At 32.0% G+C, this 21,711-nt stretch overlaps 1 protein-coding gene across 1 annotated transcript in view; it reads left to right on the top strand.

Moving 5' to 3' along the window:
• The first annotated feature begins 1,578 nt into the window (after positions 1 to 1,578).
• LOC134715835 (RRP12-like protein) overlaps positions 1,579 to 21,711 on the top strand; it is a 69,377-nt gene continuing 49,244 nt past the window's right edge. Inside the window, exons 1-5 of the mRNA XM_063578330.1 lie at positions 1,579 to 1,798; positions 5,148 to 5,374; positions 7,330 to 7,413; positions 8,021 to 8,097; positions 9,724 to 9,829. Of these exons, the coding sequence (XP_063434400.1) occupies positions 1,627 to 1,798; positions 5,148 to 5,374; positions 7,330 to 7,413; positions 8,021 to 8,097; positions 9,724 to 9,829 (666 nt within the window). The 5' untranslated portion in view covers positions 1,579 to 1,626. The remainder of the gene's footprint in view (positions 1,799 to 5,147; positions 5,375 to 7,329; positions 7,414 to 8,020; positions 8,098 to 9,723; positions 9,830 to 21,711) is intronic.

Below are 21,711 nucleotides of genomic sequence, written 5' to 3'. Positions count from 1 at the left end.
AGCACTAAAGATCAAAAGTTGAAAAGGTTTTGCCAAATACGGCATTGTTTGTATGCCCGGGATAAGAACATTCTTATTACATAGAAAGTCTTATAGGTATTGCATCATTTTGACTAAGCCGGTTGGATATTAAAATTGAGATTTTGGTCTGCAGCATTTGATCGAATTTTGAAGAGCTCTTTTCGTAAGTTTTCTTAACTATGAGTTTTTATGACCATAAAAATATCTATCATCGTACCATCGTATACGGCAGTGTATATGTTACAGGCATTTTCTGAATTTAGGCATTTTGTATAATGATTGAATTTTAAGGCAATTTAAAAAATGCCTTACTTGGACACGCATTATACAGAATGGCTAAAAATTTTGAAATTTTGTAAAATGACTAAAATTTTGAAACAAAATCCATCAAATTGCCTGTTTAGTTATATACATATTGTAGAAGATGATTATCATTAAGATGCATATGAAAAAAGTTGACAAAACATAAGAAAAAAACTTATTGTTCGGTTGAATAAATTTATTCTCCAAAAACTAGCTGGGAAGGTTTGTATGTCACAGATGCTCTTTTAGTGAAACAACGATAAGTACTTACTCACTCTGTATTTCAGATACCAGTAGTGAATTTACAAGTCATTTTGTCAAAATGGCAGAGTGACAAATTGTTTTGTCAATTGTACAAAATTACATACAAATCAAACTAATCGTGATAATGCACTTTGATTTTTTGGGGAACATATGGACAAAAAGTAAAATCACAAAAATACTGAACTTAGAGGAAACCGTCTTATCGGAAAATCCATAATCTCATGGCAAAATCAAATAACAAAACACATCAAAAACGAATGGACAAGAACTGTCATATTCCTGACTTGGTACAGGCATTTTCAAATGTAGGATTTAACCTGGTTTTATAGCGCTAACCCTCTCACTTTGATGACAGTCTCATCAAGTTCCGTTATTTACAATGTACTTTCGGAACATATGGACAAAAATATGTTTATGTGTGACGTTTGTGTTTATTGCATGCCGAAACCCAATGTTGTTGAAAGTTAGAAAAAGCTAAATGTGTGATGATACAGGTTTCTCCAAATTCGGTCCGAGTGCTAAAACTAAATTTTACGCCAAACAATCCCACGAAGATATTGTGTAACAGTTCTGTCATTAAAACATTTTGAGAAGTAATTTTAAAAAAGATGTGGAGTTCTGTACATTTGGAATAATTCAGTAAAAATTATCTTTCATCGTTGAAACCCATCTTTTTTAATTCAGTAATTATCAGAAATAAAACTGCTCCGGTGTTCATATTAGCTTTCCATTCACCGGGTTTTTTTTTAACTTTTCATTCTATAAAATGTTTTCAGGCATTTTGTAAAATGCTTTTCAATTTTTCCAGGCGTTTTTTTAGAAGCTTAGAAAAAAATAGTCATTAAGTAAAATGTCTAACATATACAAACAATTTACTATGATGATCATGTAGACCAAGAAGATACTAGGCCGTATCTGAACGTGGATGCTAAACTGTTTTGTGGTTCATAGATATATCTGATAAGTTACGCCCCTTTGTTCGCTTCTTATTCCACTTCCGAGTAAAACAACTATTTTTCTAGCACGTGGAATAAAGAAATGGGATCAAAATCTAAACTGCTTAATAGAATATCAAAATCAGCCACTAAAACAAAATGGAAAGGAAAGAGGTGGAAAAAAGGAAAGAGTAGCAGCAGTAATCCCGACACGAAACGATTTAGGGATGCTGCGAAAACTAGATTTTTCCAACCAATGTCTGCAGGTTCAGCAGGTAAACGACAAACGACGTTCAAACCACAGGCACTTGTTTCTGTCCATACGAAGGTCGACTATCCATATAAATAGAATTTATACTATACTAGCTCTGTTCTGTGATAAATGTTCTCCTTGATCCGGTATCAAACTTTCCATGTAATAGCGGATCCTTCTATTTATATGGATAGTCGACCTTCGTATGGATAGAAACAAGTGCCTGTGGTTCAAACGTTCAAAATCATGATATCCACTATGACATTCCTCTTCCTAAAGAACTATTCATTAACAAAGAGTGGAAAGGTCAAGAGGTTATAATTCTGTTCTAGGCTAGATACCTTGAATTTTGAAAACAACCTTACATGCTGAACACTCTCTCTATAACACTGAATAAAACACTAATAGTAATAACAGTATAACCTACCATCGTCTATAATCGGTCATCTTATTGGTTCGTTCAGACTTTGTTATTGTACTTATCACACAGAAAACTACGATTGACATCATTAAGCCAGGGTTTCAGCTAGGATTTTAAGGGCTTTAGTCACTTTTGCGCCTGATAAAAATCAGTCTTATTTTTTATAATAGCAAGGGGTCTAGGACATTTATCAAACTAGCTATACTTTTATGTCACAGTCCTTCAAGGACTAGTCTAGGATCTTTGAAGACTTTCTAAAGGATTGCTAATGTAGGCAGTTATTGGCAATATTGAATGAATTGACTGATGTGATGCTAAGATATGAAGATAAGAACAGGGATCTGGTAATATGGTTCACAATTTCAATTCAGTTATGTTCAGGGCACACCCTTGATCAACAAAAGTTGGGTGCCTCTATTTTTTAAACCACTGCACAAATGAACTTGTAACAACTTTTTCACTTCACAATCATTTATATCTTTGAAGATACGTTTTAATATCTATTTGGAATCAATTTCTTTAATATTGGATAGAAGGATCTGCATCTCTACCTTATGTGACGATTCTAATGACTGTAGACTGTAGATCATGTTTACTTTTGATTTTTAAACAAAATGAAATGAAAACAGGAAGTGACAATTGAATGATAATTTCAGAATAAAACCGGATTCATCTACAAACTTTTACACATGCACAACACATAGAACAGGAAGCACCTGTTTGCAAGTGAAAATATTTACGTTTTGAATAAAGTTCATTCTTTTTAATCGAAGTTGTCGAAAGTTTTTGATAAATATTTATATAAAGTATGACGAAAATATGTTAAAATGACAAAACTACGACAAACAAACTGCAAATTATGATCGTAAGGGAAATATTGAAATTAAAATAAACTTAAGTTGAAATATCCGGGAAGATTATCAATTTTGTTCAAATGACGAAAATAAGACAGAATTGTGAAAAATTATTAAAATGAAATGCTGACTTACTGATTTAACTTAAATAGATAATATTATAATGGTCATTTATGAAGTTTTATAATTATAATTAAGGGATTAGTGACCCATCTGATTGGTGATAGGCGGATTACTTGTCATTTCAACTTTTAATACCTTTGGTAAACGTTAATTACCTGAGGGTCATAAACAACGATAAACTTGTCAGAAACAAAAAGACAGGTAGAATTCAAGTAATTTGATGTTTAATATTTTTACACTTTCCAAATTTAAGTGACGAAATTGATATGAAATATTTTTGTCATTTCGAAAACCTTTTCGTAAAATACAAAAGTGACGAGCGCTAGCAAAATCACTGATTACGCTACTACCAGCGTACAAAATTAGTGCAGAATATATAAATAAAACATTTCTAAAGTTATATTTTCATTGTTATTCTAAATTATCACTAAAAAGTGCCAATTTTGAAATGACCTTTTCAAACCTGACTTCAGAATGCCTAAACACATTTCAGAACTTCACAAAGTTCCTGACCTTATCACTATTTGTCTGACTTGACTGGATATCACTCACACAGGTTCCTGTAAAAATTTGACGTCACAATACAAAATATCTGACGCCACAATGGAAAAATGATTGTTGTATGCGTCAAAAGTTAAAGTGGCCTGCTAAGCCGGGATTAACGATAAGGTATATTGCTTTGTGTACATTCCATACACCTTATCGCTATTTAGTCCAATCCGGAAAAAAACAGTCATTTATACAACTTCCTGTTTGGGTCAGGCAGCCGAATATAGGGGTCTTCAGTAGTGAGCTGAGGAAGGAAACACTTTAGAAAGCAATCATCCAGAAACTTATTAACGGTAGTTTTATACAGGTCTCATTAAAAAGTATCATGCATTGTAAATTGTTTAAACAGGGTCAACTTCAACTGGATGAAAAAGTTGTGTAATTTTAGAACTTATCCATAATGGAATAAATAGCAATTAGGTGTATTCAGATCAGCGTACACAATCTTTTGGCAGACAAAACAGGCCAAGTAAAATTGTTTTTTTTAAGAATTTCAAAATGACAAGCACCTTATGCGATTATCCTGCAAAAAAAACCACCATCCTAAATGCAAGCAAAACTGGGGAAAAAACGATGTTGTTCATGCCATAATTTTGTTCAGGATCATACATGTACATACGGTTAATAAAAAACAATTTACCTTTATTTTTCATAAAAGAATAATTGATTCAATTGAAAAAGATCAATATTCTTACCATTATTTGTGACCATAGCAGCTTTAGTATGGAACAACATCATACATGTGTACATTCAGTGACTGAGCTAAGTTGAAAGAAAAAAATAATTAAAGTTTGTTTCCCCACGCCCCTAGAAACTTATAAAATAGCCGCTGACTCAAAACCAAAGGCTATTCCATTAAAATGTATATATGTGGTAGGGTAGGAAGGGAAGTTAAATTATTGAATGTGGATCCAATCATGGGTCTTTTTTCAGTATGACATTGTGTCAATAAACATTATGTATAATTATCTAAAAAATTGTTCTTGGTTGTAGGGATATTTTGAAATAACCTTCCTACACTCCCACACACATTTTAAAAGGAATAACCGTGATTAACTCATGACATTTAGTGTAGTTTCTTTAAGAGTTATCAGTATTTGGTTTATTACATTGTAATGCTGATAACATAATGTATTTGTTTTATTTTTTTTCTTCTTTTATTTTAATTTTTCTCACAATGTTACATGTACATGTATGTATGCAGATATGTCCTCCCCATAAGTATATGCCTGCAACTAAATAGGTATGGTCTGAGGAAAGACAGCTGAAATAAAAATTCATTTGATATTGGTTTTGATATGTCATTGTTTGAAACAAAAAAGTAGTTTCAATTTGGTATCTTTTAGAAAAGAAATTAAAACTTTTGGATCAATCTAAAGTGATATTTAATTGAACATTGAATGATATTTGTTTCTACTTTGCAGGTACCAGTGGTTTAACCGTAGATGCTTTGGCCAAACATGATGAAGATCACTTTTCCAAAGATACAGATTCATTACAAGAAGGCTTTGAAAAACTTTCTACATCTGACAAACTTAGTGTTGGTGCTAAAACATTCAACACATGGGCAACTAATTACACTGAATGTACAAATGTCACGTTTAATAAAGTCCATAGATATTGGTCGTCAAATTCTGCTCTACACAAAGAAGTAAGTTATATACAATCTGTGTTTTTATTTTTCATTTATGCACAGATTGCTGTTTGGGATCGGCAAGACCAGAAAGTATTTTGGTCAGTCAATTTGCTTGCTCTTAACTAAAAGATGCATCCTATATTTTGTGTAGGTATTTCAGATGTTTTGTTGGATGGACATAAACATGATAAACACACTTTAAGTGTAAACTTGTCTTTTATTAATTTCATATTTTGAATATGATTTGATTGATTGATTATTGTTTGCTTAATTTGACTTGAATAGTTATGATATGCAGACTTATTAACATATAGAAAATCGATAGGATTTCTCCTTATGTTGAAGACCCATTGCTACTCATTAATCTTTATTGTTATAACTAATGTAAACACTGTGATATAATTTTGTAGGTGATAGCCATTTTAGCAGCTCTGTAGAAAATATTTAATGTAAACACTGTGATATAATTTTGTAGGTGATAGCCATTTTAGCAGCTCTGTAGAAGATATTTAATGTAAACACTGTGATATAATTTTGTAGGTGATAGCCATTTTAGCAGCTCTGTAGAAAATATTTAATGTAAACACTGTGATATAATTTTGTAGGTGATAGCCATTTTAGCAGCTCTGTAGAAGATATTTAATGTAAACACTGTGATATAATTTTGTAGGTGATAGCCATTTTAGCAGCTCTGTAGAAGATATTTAATGTAAACACTGTGATATAATTTTGTAGGTGATAGCCATTTTAGCAGCTCTGTAGAAAATATTTAATGTAAACACTGTGATATAATTTTGTAGGTGATAGCCATTTTAGCAGCTCTGTAGAAGATATTTAATGTAAACACTGTGATATAATTTTGTAGGTGATAGCCATTTTAGCAGCTCTGTAGAAAATATTTAATGTAAACACTGTGATATAATTTTGTAGGTGATAGCCATTTTAGCAGCTCTGTAGAAAATATTTAATGTAAACACTGTGATATAATTTTGTAGGTGATAGCCATTTTAGCAGCTCTGTAGAAAATATTTAATGTAAACACTGTGATATAATTTTGTAGGTGATAGCCATTTTAGCAGCTCTGTAGAAAATATTTAATGTAAACACTGTGATATAATTTTGTAGGTGATAGCCATTTTAGCAGCTCTGTAGAAAATATTTAATGTAAACACTGTGATATAATTTTGTAGGTGATAGCCATTTTAGCAGCTCTGTAGAAGATATTTAATGTAAACACTGTGATATAATTTTGTAGGTGATAGCCATTTTAGCGGTTCTGTAGAAGATATTTAATGTAAACACTGTGATATAATTTTGTAGGTGATAGCCATTTTAGCGGTTCTGTAGAAAATATTTAATGTAAACACTGTGATATAATTTTGTAGGTGATAGCCATTTTAGCAGCTCTGTAGAAGATATTTAATGTAAACACTGTGATATAATTTTGTAGGTGATAGCCATTTTAGCGGTTCTGTAGAAGATATTTAATGTAAACACTGTGATATAATTTTGTAGGTGATAGCCATTTTAGCAGCTCTGTAGAAGATATTTAATGTAAACACTGTGATATAATTTTGTAGGTGATAGCCATTTTAGCGGTTCTGTAGAAGATATTTAATGTAAACACTGTGATATAATTTTGTATGTGATAGCCATTTTAGCGGTTCTGTAGAAGATATTTAATGTAAACACTGTGATATAATTTTGTAGGTGATAGCCATTTTAGCAGCTCTGTAGAAGATATTTAATGTAAACACTGTGATATAATTTTGTATGTGATAGCCATTTTAGCGGTTCTGTAGAAGATATTTAATGTAAACACTGTGATATAATTTTGTAGGTGATAGCCATTTTAGCAGCTCTGTAGAAGATATTTAATGTAAACACTGTGATATAATTTTGTAGGTGATAGCCATTTTAGCAGCTCTGTAGAAGATATTTAATGTAAACACTGTGATATAATTTTGTAGGTGATAGCCATTTTAGCGGCTGTGACAGAAGTAATAAAGACCAATGATGGAAATGAAACAGAAACAGAATACTTTGCTGCATTGGTGAGGGACTTAAAATTAATAGGACAACAAGTTCTAGGATAAGAGAAAATTAAGAGGACATGCAACAATTCCTCTATTAAGAGAAATTGATGGCTTGATACCCAATATTTCACATGCAATTTTATTGTACATCTCTAAATCATCAAAAATTGGATTTCTTAATAATCTCTCATCTCTATATTGAAGGTACATACATGTCCATTGAACATGATTATATTAAACTTATATCTGCCATTAATACATACACAACTTTTACAGTGATGTTTTCTTTATATTTTGATTTTTTATTCCCCTGTTGTAGTGAGGGGCATTAAGTTTTACCCTTCTCCATCTATGCATATGTCTGTACCCAAATTTGGTTTCCATTCTGTTTCTTCAGTTTGCCTCAACAGAATGTTATGAAACTTAAACAATGCTTATTATCACAAAACACATATCAAGATTGAATTTTGATGGCGTCACTTTAACCATTCTAGAATTAAGCCCCCTTTACAAATGGGAAAGTAGCTGGATTTTTCGTTTCTGTTCTCTACTAAGCATTTTTGAGTGCGGAGATTCATACAACTTGTGTATTCTGCTAGTTACATTGCTATATTTCCCATTACAGATGACAGCATTAGATACAACAGATGATGTAGAATCACAGGCTGCTATCTTGTATTTACTCAGTCTCGTCATTAAAAGGTAGGATTTTCAAATGTTCGTTCGTCCATCTTGGCTTAGTTTTAGTTAAAGTCCTGAGATCCGATTAATTGAGGAATCAAAACAGCTAAAAAAAAATATAGGGGTCAGTGTGCTTGTTTTTGAGATATTAGCCATTGGAATTTTGGCGGGAAATATTCTCTTGATTTTTCATAGCTTTATCATTTACCAGTTAAAGCTCTCAAATACTTTTAAAAAATAAAAAGATTTTATAATACTTTTACAAATGGCTTATAATTATACATGTAAAAGATTTATAAAAAGAAAAATGGTGGTTCATGGGCAATTATTTTTTAAGGCATTCAAATGGATAAAACCAGATGATTTCGATAATCAAACAAAAGTTCCAAAACATGACAAGCAAACATCCTAACAGAAAATATAAGTCATGAACATTTCAATTTAACTTGGAGTACCGGTAATAAAAAAAATAAAAAAATAGGGGAAAAAGTATTTTTAAAGACTTTTTACTAACTTTATTTGTTAATGACTGGTTAACACTAAATATTAACACACAAAATCATCATATGGGTCACTACCCTAAGTACATCAAAGACAAAGACCACTAAAATATATATCAAAAAGATCTTAAATAAGACAATTTGCATTTCAATAATAATGCATGTGAACTGACAGAAGTTAATAGAAGGCGTACATTTAAATCCTTTTAAATAGAGGTATTGTTACAATAATCAGTTGATCTTGTAACCAACTGAATTGTATCAGTAAATATATACTGTCAAACTAAAAGATATTCTTACTGTTACATTTGTATTACTCAATGTAACTTTTTATTTATTTGATTTATATGTATGGTTATCTTTTATTTTTTGTTTATATATACATGTCTTATTGTCAGATATTACTTGGTTTTAATGTATCTGCTCATTTCTTTTAATGTAAAAAAATTGCATTGAAGATATTTTGTATAGCCTATTTCCCCAAATTAAAGGATGGGATATACATGTGTACTTGTTATCCTGTATCAATTGTTATTAATTCTTGTCTCTTATCTCTGCTAATTTCAAACTAGAGCCTCTTGATATTTGTTACTAAGCTTCATCTTTATATCTAGTCCTACTATGTGACACAGCTTTGTCACCTAGCTACACCATAACCTGAAGGGAAAATGATGGGAAAAGACTAAAAATAGTAACAGCATTTAAAAGATTATGCAACACAAGTTGATGCCCATAAAAAACACGGTATCACTAATTATTGTTTTTCAGTAACTTTTCATCAAAGCTTCTAAATTTCTTGTACAAAACTTTATATGTGTGAGCTATTCAGATTGACACATTTTAATGTCATTATAGAATATTTTGCTATGTTGGAGTATGTCTGAAAACAAAAACTCAAGTTGGATAATAATATATCATTTTTGTGAAAAAGAGTTGAATGTTCACATATACTTACAATCATAATATACAAGTATAATTCAATGTTCAATCTATTGGTCCTGAATGGATAGAAATATGGGTAACAATATTGATATAAACGAAATACTGTAAAGCTAGAAGTTATTGAGATATTTTTATTATTGTAAATGATGTGTCTAGCTGAGTATTGCAATAATAAGAAAGTGTTAGTATACAACTTTTTTCACAGAGTGCCAGTTGCAGTACTAAGAAGTAAATTTGCTGAGGTGTCCAAGAAATTCCTGGACTTGCTGGCAGCAAATGTTGATGGTGGTTCTACAGCACTTGTTAAATCGGTATTTATACAGTCATCTTCTCTAGTCAACCTTTACCAAATACATAGTCTGAACTATTCCTGTTACATAGCATCCTTCATACATAGCAATTACTGTGCAGTCTGGTATATCTGCTCATCTCAGACTGCTTCACTTTGGTAATCTCATAATATAGGGTTATTGCATGAATATTGGGGAATATTGTCTCGAGTAGAATTTTATATAATATTGCACGAGCTTGTGAGTGCAATATATGTTTACGAGGGACAATATTCCCCAATATTCATGCAATGACCCTTTTATTGTATAGCAATATAATATTTGAAAGTGAAATTGGTTTAAACTAAGATTTTGTCGTTGATGACGTCATGAATTTTAAAGATTTAGTGCAATATTGGAGTTTATTGCACGCTAACTTTTGTTTACTTTCTGTGGGAATTTATTATATTGCTATACAATAAAACCAATTATTGAATAATACTGTGTGAAATTTTTTTTGAAATTCTTTAATTCATGAAATCTTCTTTATGTTTGGTTTCACCCTTAACATTTTATGTAATGTTTGTTCAAAGTTGGTTATTTTGAGGGGCCTAAAAAAGGGAGGGGTTTAAGAAAGATTTTTTTAGATGACTATTTCTTAAAAACAGTAAGTGGTAGACACAGGAGGTCTTCAGTAATGATAACAGTACAAAAGAACAAATAAAATAAAACAAAGGGTGAGTCCCTGGGGGTCATCCCACTGCCTTCAATTTGAAAATGTGCTTTTGTCTCTTGTAAAGGGTCACAATCCCCACCTCTAAACCATATATATATACATGTATGGGACAATAAAACAAATCAAATGTAAATTTTGGGGAATCCTCAGTGCCACCCCACCTCATTCTGTTAGGAGAACTTGTAAACAGTTGAGGTCTCACCTGTACTGCATATATATATATTCTTGTATGGAACAATAAAACAATTCAAATAAAATATAGGGGGAGTCCGCAGGGGTCACCCCAGTGAACTCCCTTCTTTTTGAAAACTTGTAAGCAGTTGAGATCCCCACCCCTAAACCATATATATTCATGTATGGGACAAGATAACAAATCAATGAAATATAGGGGGAGTCCTGAAGTCAGCCCCACCCCCTTTTCGAAAACTTGTAAACTGTCTAGATCCTAAACCCTACACCATATGTATTCTTGCCTGGGACAATACAACATATCAAATGAAATATGAGGGAGTCCACAAGGGTCACTCCCTCCCCCTTCTTTTTCAAAACTTGTAGGAAATCACCACCCCTTAACCATATTTATTCATGTCTGGAACAATACAACAAATTGAACTGGTACCAACGTTAACTATCAACTGCAATCATTGCAAACTGGTACTACTGCAGACTCAACATTAAAAATATGCATTGATATATGCATTGCTAATTTAAAATCTGGATAAAATATTAATTAATGTGCCTTAATAATCAATTCATTAAATAAACATACATGTACAATATACGAATGTTTAATGTTTGCTAATTCAAAAATGAAGCTATTTTCATATTACATTTGCCTATGTATTTGGTTAACTGCCTTTAGTGATTACCAAGTTACAGTGCTTTGATTTTATTTACATTTTCCCCCATAAATAAATCATTTAAAGAGCTTAATGACACAGAGCGCTTGATACTTTCATGCAAACCATCTTTGTTTTCCATTGATTTTGATGTGTTTGAGAGTTTGCCATTTGATTAGGGACTTTTCCTTTTGAATTTTCCAACAAATTCCATATTTCTATTAATTTACTTTTTCTGAAATAAAGTGGATTCATTATATTATTTGTTGAATATTCATTTTAGTGGATTCCATGTATACAGAGAAACGACAAATTTAAATGTTCAATGAATTACAAATGTTCTATAGGAATATAGGAATATATGCAGACTTTGGAAAAGCCACAAAATGTACTAAAAATGCAAGTTTTCATTAATAAATAAGGAAATAAATTTGTAAGATTACAGTTTGAGTAGTAATCACTCTTCATTTAGTTTAATTAATGAAAATGAAGTAAACTTTGCAAACAAGCTACTCTCTGTAAAGGTTTATATATACATGTAAATATTAAAGAAATGATCAATCGTCATGATACTGTCACTGATTAATCTATTTCAATCAGATTAACAAATCATAATCATAGACATGCACAATTATTCAATCCATTGGACAGTTTTCATAGATATATAAAATAATGGACACACTGTAAAGTTAACATGAGCAGACAGAAAGTGTTCATGGTTTATAAATGAACATATTTTAAATGGTATGAGACTGTTTTAACATCCTGATAGGGTCCCTTCATATATCTTGTCTTTACTGTCATCTGGTGCATAGCATCCTATATAGAGTTGTCCTATTGGAGAGAATGCAAGAGACATTGGCGAGATTATGTTAATGTCACTTGTTTTATAATATGTCATCAGCAGACCAGTATTGTTCAGGATATGAAGTGTGTGAGTCCTCGCATCAGCTACAATAACATTGTCTCTAGGTGTTGTTACTATGTCTGTTGGTTTGCATGGTTTGTCCTTGTTGATCTTGGTATCTCCTGTATAGATGTTGATAATATTACCACCCTGTCCTAACACTACTACTCTGAATCTGTCATCAATAACTCCATCCACCACATGAATATTCCCATTCCTGGTACTGGTGATACTGCTGACTAAGGTAAATATAGGTTGTTTATGTTGATCATGTTCATACACTCTCTCATAGTCTCCATTCTGATTCATTAGAATTACAACTCTTCTTCCTGATTCAGGGTAGTCACTATTAATACATCCTACTAGAACTTTATTGCTATTGGTGATATGGACTGCTGAAGAAAGGAATGGTGACACATTAAATACTGAGTCTGTTAGTGAACCTGTTTTACTATTGATTTGTTTAAGTCTTGATTCTGCTGTAGATATAAGTAGATTATTTGAGTGAGTAATAGCCATACCATAGACAAGAATATTAAACCTAGATAGTATGTTCAGTTTGGTTCCTTCAGGTTTTACTCTCTGTAATGCTTTATCTGGGTAACTATATATCCACAGTGAATCATCATGGCAAAAAGATATATGACCTACTCCAGTTACTTCGGTCTGATATTGTTTATTGATGTTTAGTTCTACAACAGTCTGTTGTCCCACATCTTTGATATCTACTACCTGATGATTCTCTGTGTTTTTTAATTCTGGATGGACTTTTTCTTTACAATGATCACACAGTAATTTACTACAGTCTATACACTTCCACTTGATTGGTCGATCAGTTTCACACACTCCACATTTAAAGACCAAACAGCCTATTGTTTATGCGCATCAGCTAACGCAACTTGGTAGTGACATAAAAGCTCTATGACGTTGTTTCTAGCAATGAAAAAACGTCAAATTATAACGTCTTATTTCGCGTTTTTTCACGGATTCCAACATGGTGTACGGTACGGTACGTCTCCCAAGAAAAGAGGAACTATTATGCGTCGCGCTACTTTATTTAATATCCTGTGGTTTAACAAAAATGGACACATAAGATTCTACACTTTATTTAACCTTTGTTCTGATAAAAATAATAAAATATAAATTTTGATCTCGACTTTTTGCATTTGCGTCGTTCTGCATTTCAATTTTTTTTTTATTCTTTCACATGTGTAGATTTTGTCTTATATTTGCGTCGATCTGCATTTCATTTTTTTTTTATTCTTCACTTGCGTAAATTTTGTCTTTCGTTTGCGACGATTGTGTACAGTTTAGGTGAAAGCTATTTTTATGTCCGATTTATGGGCATTATGTTTTCTGGTCTGTCCGTTCGTTCGATCGTCTGTCCCGCTTCAGGTTGAAGTTTTTGGTTACAGTTTTTGGTCAAGCTAGTTTTTTGACAAAGTTGAAGTCCTATCAACTTAAAACTTAGTAATTATGTTCTTTATGCAATGATCCTTCTAATTTAAATGTCAATTTTTCAAAAATTAAATAAAAAAGGTTAGGCCGATAATCAATTATTCCTAAAAGTTTGGACATACTGGCAACATGTGCATGTAACTGTTGTCTGGATGATTCTCGTAAAATTATGTCCGATCTTGCAATGAAATTTAAATTTATTTATATTGCTTATTTGACAAAATCTTATAGTAAAAATAAAATGATGGCAAAGGGTCATTTTTGTTTGTCATTTGTTTCATTTCAAATTGTCTTAAGTAGAATTGATAAACATATCGTCTAATCTCACTGAAACTTACAGCTAATTTCCTAATGTATTTAGATCAATACTTTGGTTTGCCTGCTTGCTTTGTATATTTTGTATAATTATATTTTGATAACGTCCAATTGAATTAGATAGCATATATATAGATTTACATACCTATATATAAAGATGTCAATCTTAATTACAGAGCTTGAGTAAACATTAATACAAACAAAGCATGGAAGCCAACCGAAGTTTTACCCTACATGCATTAGGAAATTAGCTGTAAGGCAAAAAACATTTATAAAACTGATACTCAGCGAATGTGAATTAAAATCAAATTTTCAGTGTTTAAAACTGAATTGTTGTAAATTTAACTTATGACAAAAACAATTGCTCCAAGAATAATATCTTACATAAAATCGCTCCCTTTCATTTAGCTACAACTGTGACCAGAAAGATTGAAAACAAATTTCGATTTTCAATTCCGGTGTCATATGGTATTTTGAACCCCATGGTAAAATGACCCCGGGGTAAAAATACCGCTATGGTAAATTGACCCCCCCCCCCCCCCCCCATGGTAAATTGAACCCCCCCTGTATGGAAAATTGAACCCCCATGGTAAATTGAACCCCCCTGTTTTTTTCATTTTAGATGATTAATAAAACATTTAACATTATATAAAAGCTAATCAAATATTAAAAAACATTTATACAAGAAGGGGAGGTCAATTTTAAATGATTGGTTAAAAGAAAAATAATTGCTTGGTATAAGTGCTCTGAAGTCTTAACCAACAAAATTTCATTCAAAAAACTTCTTAAAGCATTAAAACTAGACCATGTAGCTTGGACACTATAATTCTTTGAAATTTAAAATATTCATATAGAATGGTAGACTTTTAAGTTTTAATCCTCCATGGTTAAAAAGGGGGAGGGGGTCACTTGATTTTAAAAAGTAAAATTTTCAAAACATCTTTTCAAACTAATAAAATAAATACAAACTACTAATTGGAGTATAATAAATATGTTAAGGAGTTACAGTAGCAAGATATTTTAACATGAAAGGTCTTTAGATGTATAGTAGGGGGTTCAATATACCATGGTACAATAACATGGCTAAGTAAAATTTTCAAAATATCTTTTCCAACATGTTAAATACAAACAAACTACTTATTGGAGTATTAAAACTATGTTAAGGAGTTAGAAAAACTTGGATTTTTAAAATTCAAGGTCTATAGGAGGGGGTTCAATATACCATGGAAGGGGAGGGGGTCAAAATACAATGGAATTTTTTCTTTTCTTCAAAATATCTTTTCAAGCATGTTTTAAAAATGCATTCAAACTACAAATTGGAGTATAACAACTATGTTATGGTCCCTTATGGAGTTAGAATAGCTAGAATTTTTGAAATTGACGGTCTATGGTAGGGGGTTCAATATACCGCAGGGGGTCAAAATACCATGGCTGCGTAAAATTTTCAAAATATCTTTGCCAGTTTGTTAAATACATACAAACTACTTCTTGGAGTATTATTACTATGTTAAGGAGTTAGAATAGCTAGAATTTTTGAAAATCAAGGTCTATAGAAGGGGGTTCAATATACAACAGGGGGTCAAAATACCATGGCTAGGTAAAAAATTTAAAGTATCTTTTCCAGCATGTTGAATACATGCATCCTACAAATTGGAGTGTTGTTACTATGTTAAGGAGTTAGAATAGCTTGAATTTTTGAAAATCAAGGTCTATAGAAGGGGGTTCAATATACAACAGGGGGTCAAAATACCATGGCTAAGTAAAATTTTTAAAATATCTTTTCCAGCATGTTGAATACATGCATCCTACAAATTGGAGTATTGTAACTATGTTAAGGAGAGAATAGCTTGAATTTTGGAAAATCAAGGTCTATAGAAGGCAGTTCAATATACCGCAGGGGGTCAAAATACCATGGCTACGTAAAATTTTCAAAATATCTTTGCCAGTTTGTTAAATACATACAAACTACTTATTGGAGTACTATAATTATGTTAAGGAGTTAGAATAGCTTGTGTTTTTGAAATTCAAGGTCTATAGTAGGGGGTTCAATATACCATGGTAAGGGGGGGGTCAAAATACCATGAAAATATTTTTTCTTCAAAATATCTTTTCCAGCATGTTAAATGCATACAAACTACTTACTGGAGTTTTATTACTATGTTAAGGAGTTAGAATAGCTTGAATTTTTGAAAATCAAGGTCTATAGAAGGGGGTTCAATATACCGCAGGGGGGTCAAAATGCCATGGCTACGTAAAAATTTCAAAATATCTTTTCCAGCATGTTATATACATACAAACAACTTATTGAAGTATTATTACTATGTTAAGGAGTTAGAATAGCTTGAATTTTTGAAAATCAAGGTCTATAGAAGGGGGTTCAATATACCGCAGGGAAATACCATGGCTAAGTAAAAATTTCAAAATATCTTTTCCAGCATGTTATATACATACAAACAACTTATTGAAGTATTATTACTATGTTAAGGAGTTAGAATAGCTTGAATTTTTGAAAATCAAGGTCTATAGAAGGGGGTTCAATATACCGCAGGGGGTCAAAATACCATGGCTAAGTAAAATTCTCAAAATATCTTTTCCAGCATGTTGAATACATACAAACTACAAATTGGAGTATTGTTACTATGTTAAGGAGTTAGAATGGCTTGAATTTTTGAAAATCAAGGTCTATAGAAGGGGGTTCAATATACCACAGGGGGTCAAAATACCATGGCTACCTAAAATTTTCAAAATATCTTTGCCAGTTTGTTTAATACATACAAACTACTTATCGGAGTATTGTAACTATGTTAAGGAGTTAGAATAGCTTGGGTTTTTGAAATTCAAGGTCTATAGTAGGGGGTTCAATATACCATGGTAAGAGGGGGTAAAAATACCATGAAAATATTTTTTCTTCAAAATATCTTTTCCAGCATGTTAAATGCATACAAATTACTTATTGGAGTATTATTACTAAGTTAAGGATTAAGAATAGCTGGAATTTTTGAAAATCAAGGTCTATAGAAGGGGGTTCAATATACCGCAGGGAAATACCATGGCTAAGTAAAAATTTCAAAATATCTTTTCCAGCATGTTATATACATACAAACAACTTATTGAAGTATTATTACTATGTTAAGGAGTTAGAATAGCTTGAATTTTTGAAAATCAAGGTCTATAGAAGGGGGTTCAATATACCGCAGGGGGTCAAAATACCATGGCTAAGTAAAATTCTCAAAATATCTTTTCCAGCATGTTGAATACATACAAACTACAAATTGGAGTATTGTTACTATGTTAAGGAGTTAGAATGGCTTGAATTTTTGAAAATCAAGGTCTATAGAAGGGGGTTCAATATACCACAGGGGGTCAAAATACCATGGCTACCTAAAATTTTCAAAATATCTTTGCCAGTTTGTTTAATACATACAAACTACTTATCGGAGTATTGTAACTATGTTAAGGAGTTAGAATAGCTTGGGTTTTTGAAATTCAAGGTCTATAGTAGGGGGTTCAATATACCATGGTAAGAGGGGGTAAAAATACCATGAAAATATTTTTTCTTCAAAATATCTTTTCCAGCATGTTAAATGCATACAAATTACTTATTGGAGTATTATTACTAAGTTAAGGATTAAGAATAGCTGGAATTTTTTAAAATCAAGGTCTATAGAAGGGGGTTCAATATACCGCAGGGGGTCAAAATACCATGGCTAAGTAAAATTTTCAAAATATCTTTTCCAGCATGTTGAATACATACAAACTACAAATTGGAGTATTGTTACTATGTTAAGGAGTTAGAATGGCTTGAATTTTTGAAAATCAAGGTCTATAGAAGGGGGTTCAATATACCACAGGGGGTCAAAATACCATGGCTACCTAAAATTTTCAAAATATCTTTTCCAGCATGTTGAATACATACAAACTACAAATTAGAGTATTATTACTATGTTAAGGAGTTAGAATAGCTTGAATTTTTGAAACTCAAGGTCTATGGTAAGGGGTTCAATATACCACAGGGGGGCAAAATACCATGGCTAAGTAAAATTTTCAAAATATCTTTTCCAGCATGTTCAATACATACAAACTACAAATTGGAGTATTATTAGTATGTTAAGGAGTTAACTCCTTAACATAGTTATAATATTCCAACAAGCAGTTTCTATGTATTGAACATGCTGGAAAAGATATTTTGAAAAGAAAAAAATATTCCATGGTATATTGACCCCCTGAGGTTGCTGAACCCCCTACCATAGACCCCAAAGTTCAAAAATTCTTGCTATTCTAACTCCTTAACATAGTTATAATACTCCAACAAGTAGTTTGTATGTATTTAACATACTGGAAAAGTTATTTGGAAATTTTACTTAGCCATGGTATTTTGACCCCCCTGCGGTATATTGAACCCCCTACCATAGACCTTAAATTTCAAAAATTCTTGCAATTCTAACTCCTTAACATAGTTATTATACTTCAATAAGTAGTTTGTATGTATTTAAAATGCTGGAAAAAATGTTTTGAAAAAAAAATAATTTCCATGGTATTTTGACCCCCCTGCGGTATATTGAACCCCTACTATAGACCTTAAATTTCAAAAATTCTTGCTATTCAAACTCCTTAACATAGTTATAATACTCCTACAAGTAGTTTGTTTGTATTTAACATACTGGAAAAGATATTTTGAAAATTTTACTTTGCCATGGTATTTTGACCCCCCTGCGGTATATTGAACCCCCTACCATAAACCTTCAATTTCAAAAATTCTTGCAATTCTGACTCCTTAACATAGTAATAATACTCCAATAAGTAGTTTGTATGTATTTAAAATGCTGGAAAAAATGTTTTGAAAAAAATAATTTGCATGGTATTTTGACCCCCTGCGGTATATTGAACCCCTGCTATAGACCTTAAATTTCAAAAATTCTAGCTATTCAAACTCCTCAACATAGTTATAATACTGACCAGTGTTTTCCATTCGGCATTTAAGCCGGGTTTGCCGACCACCTTCTTTTCAAAGCCGACCACCTTTCCATTTTAGGAGGTGGTCGGCTTTTTTTCAAAATTCCGGATTTTTTTCGGTTCCGCACCGTAAAAGTTTAAATACTTATCGCGCCTCGCAGTTTGTTTTCATTAAAAAAAATGGCGGATCGTCAAATTTCAATGTTTTCTTATATTAATCGGTTGAATGGAAAGGCAGATGACGATGGTGATAAGGAAAATTCTAAGCCATATAAGTCAACTTAAACGGATAGTTGAATTGAAATTGTTGAAATTGAAAATAAAGTATCAAAACAACAGAAACGGCACACAGGTGATCGCGAAGATAAACAGGTTGGGAACAATCCCAAAATGAGGGATATCCCTCAAGATTGAAATAAACAATTAATTTCCCCATAGGCGACAATGGTAGCCTTTTTCGAGATACAGACTTTAGAAAGTTGATTTTTTTAACGAAACCTTGCTAGAATCAAAGAAAAGTTATTAGGACAGTATTTTTTGGTACCAAAAATATAGGTTCCCGTTGCTTTTCTTAGCGTATTTTGTACTTATCACCCATGCCTATCAATTTTGACCTTAAAAATACGTGTCTTGTCCTGGCGTTGAAAAGTCATCTTAGTGCCTTTAGGGCTACGGAATAATTTTTATTTTGCCTTTTGTATAAAGCAGAGTGCACGAAGTCTCTAAAAATAAAAAATTACGGGCGCACATATCGACCAATCAGGATTAGCCATACTCTTAATTCTGAATACCATGTTATGCTCATAAAATGGCTGCGCCCATAAAATTTAATGGTGTATTGTAACCTATACGGTATTTAATACTTTCTTGTATCGTGCAATTCATAGTGCGTTAGATGCACAAATATATATGCCACAAATAAATCATCTTCAAAACATTCTGGCATTACTCTCTGAATTTTCACAATTTTTTATCGGAGGTGACCCCAGTCAAAAAATGTGAAGAAAAAAAATCTGTTTTTTTTTAGTAAATGCGGTACTGCTAAAAAGGGCCTTTAGATAATGCCCACTTTCTCCAATGATTCTTTATATATCATCAAGTACTGATTATATTGATACCAAAACCAATCCAATATGTAACTACTACGGTGAATTTTGCACAACAGTTTTAAATGAAACCATTTTCGTCTAAAAGTACATTTTTGAAACAGACTATAGCATTTCAAAATACGGAATATGTGTAAATATTTGTGTTTTAACATCGATTACTGTTTGTTTACTACAAAATGGCATGCTTATTCTTATTCTTTTAGTTTGTTATTCGTGTGAACACTTCAATGTTCGAAGGGGATCATTTCCGTAAATTTTCGCTGAATTTGGTAATTTCGATAACAGCACTTGGCTCAATATTGTTATATTTAAAAATCGAATTATAGTCACAAACTCTAGACGTGTAGTTGCTCTTTTCGATCGAATCAGCAGAACTTCAGAAAATGACATATTCGTTCCACAGTAAGTCAAAAGTCGAGCCCACCCTTGTTTCTAAGGTAAAACACAATACAAATACGAAACAGACTATAGCTTAAAAACTGGATAATCAATATTTCATTTGTCACCAAAAAATACGGTTTCACATCAAATGTCAAGTAAAATTACTGTTTTTGACACTTTTTGAGCACTATGATAAAGAAATGTCAATGCTGTATAGATTGAAATAAACAATTAATTTCCCCATAGGCGACAATGGTAGCCTTTTTCGAGATACAGACTTTAGAAAGTTGATTTTTTTAACGAAACCTTGCTAGAATCAAAGAAAAGTTATTAGGACAGTATTTTTTGGTACCAAAAATATAGGTTCGCGTTGCTTTTCTTAGCGTATTTTGTACTTATCGCCCATGCCTATCAATTTTGACCTTAAAAATATGTGTCTTGTCCTGGCGTTGAAAAGTCATCTTAGTGCCTTTAGGGCTACGGAATAATTTTTATTTTGCCTTTTGTATAAAGCAGAGTGCACGAAGTCTCTAAAAATAAAAAATTACGGGCGCACATATCGACCAATCAGGATTAGCCATACTCTTAATTCTGAATACCATGTTATGCTCATAAAATGGCTGCGCCCATAAAATTTAATGGTGTATTGTAACCTCAAATGAGGGACTGTCCATCAGGCAAGGGGTCATATTACTGTTGAAGAAAAGAAAAACTTAGATTTATTACCTTAAAAGGGGGAAATCGTTTTATTTGGTACAACTTTTCTACAAGAGTGTCCATAATGATAAAAAGGCCAAAAACAAATATGTGCCAATTTGTTTCTCTTTAAATGTACCCCTCATAAAAGGGATAGTCATTTCATTAAAAGGTTTCCCCTCATCTGTTTCTTTTTAAATGCACCCCTCATAAAAGGGATAGTCATTACATTGAGAGGTTACCCCCTCATTTGAGGGGGTGATAAATATGAACAGGACTTTTAATGGATAATCGTCACAGAAGGATATTACTGTTCTGTGTGCCAAAAATACAGCACTAAAGCGAGGAACAGAACAGACACTTTGTTCGATAGGCCATGCATTAGCAGACTTCGTAGGAAGAGGAAGTCCTGCAACAGCAATTATGAACTGCTATCCGATATGCACAAAACTAATTTGTCAAATCATTTAATGAAAGGCTGGTAGTGATAGCAGAAGAATGGTTCAATTCCATTAAATGTGAATACAATA

This window comes from Mytilus trossulus, chromosome 4 (genome assembly GCF_036588685.1).
Source record: "Mytilus trossulus isolate FHL-02 chromosome 4, PNRI_Mtr1.1.1.hap1, whole genome shotgun sequence".
NCBI lineage: Eukaryota > Metazoa > Mollusca > Bivalvia > Mytilida > Mytilidae > Mytilus > Mytilus trossulus.
Note: the sequence above shows the minus strand (reverse complement) of the source record. Positions and strands in the feature narration are given on the sequence as shown.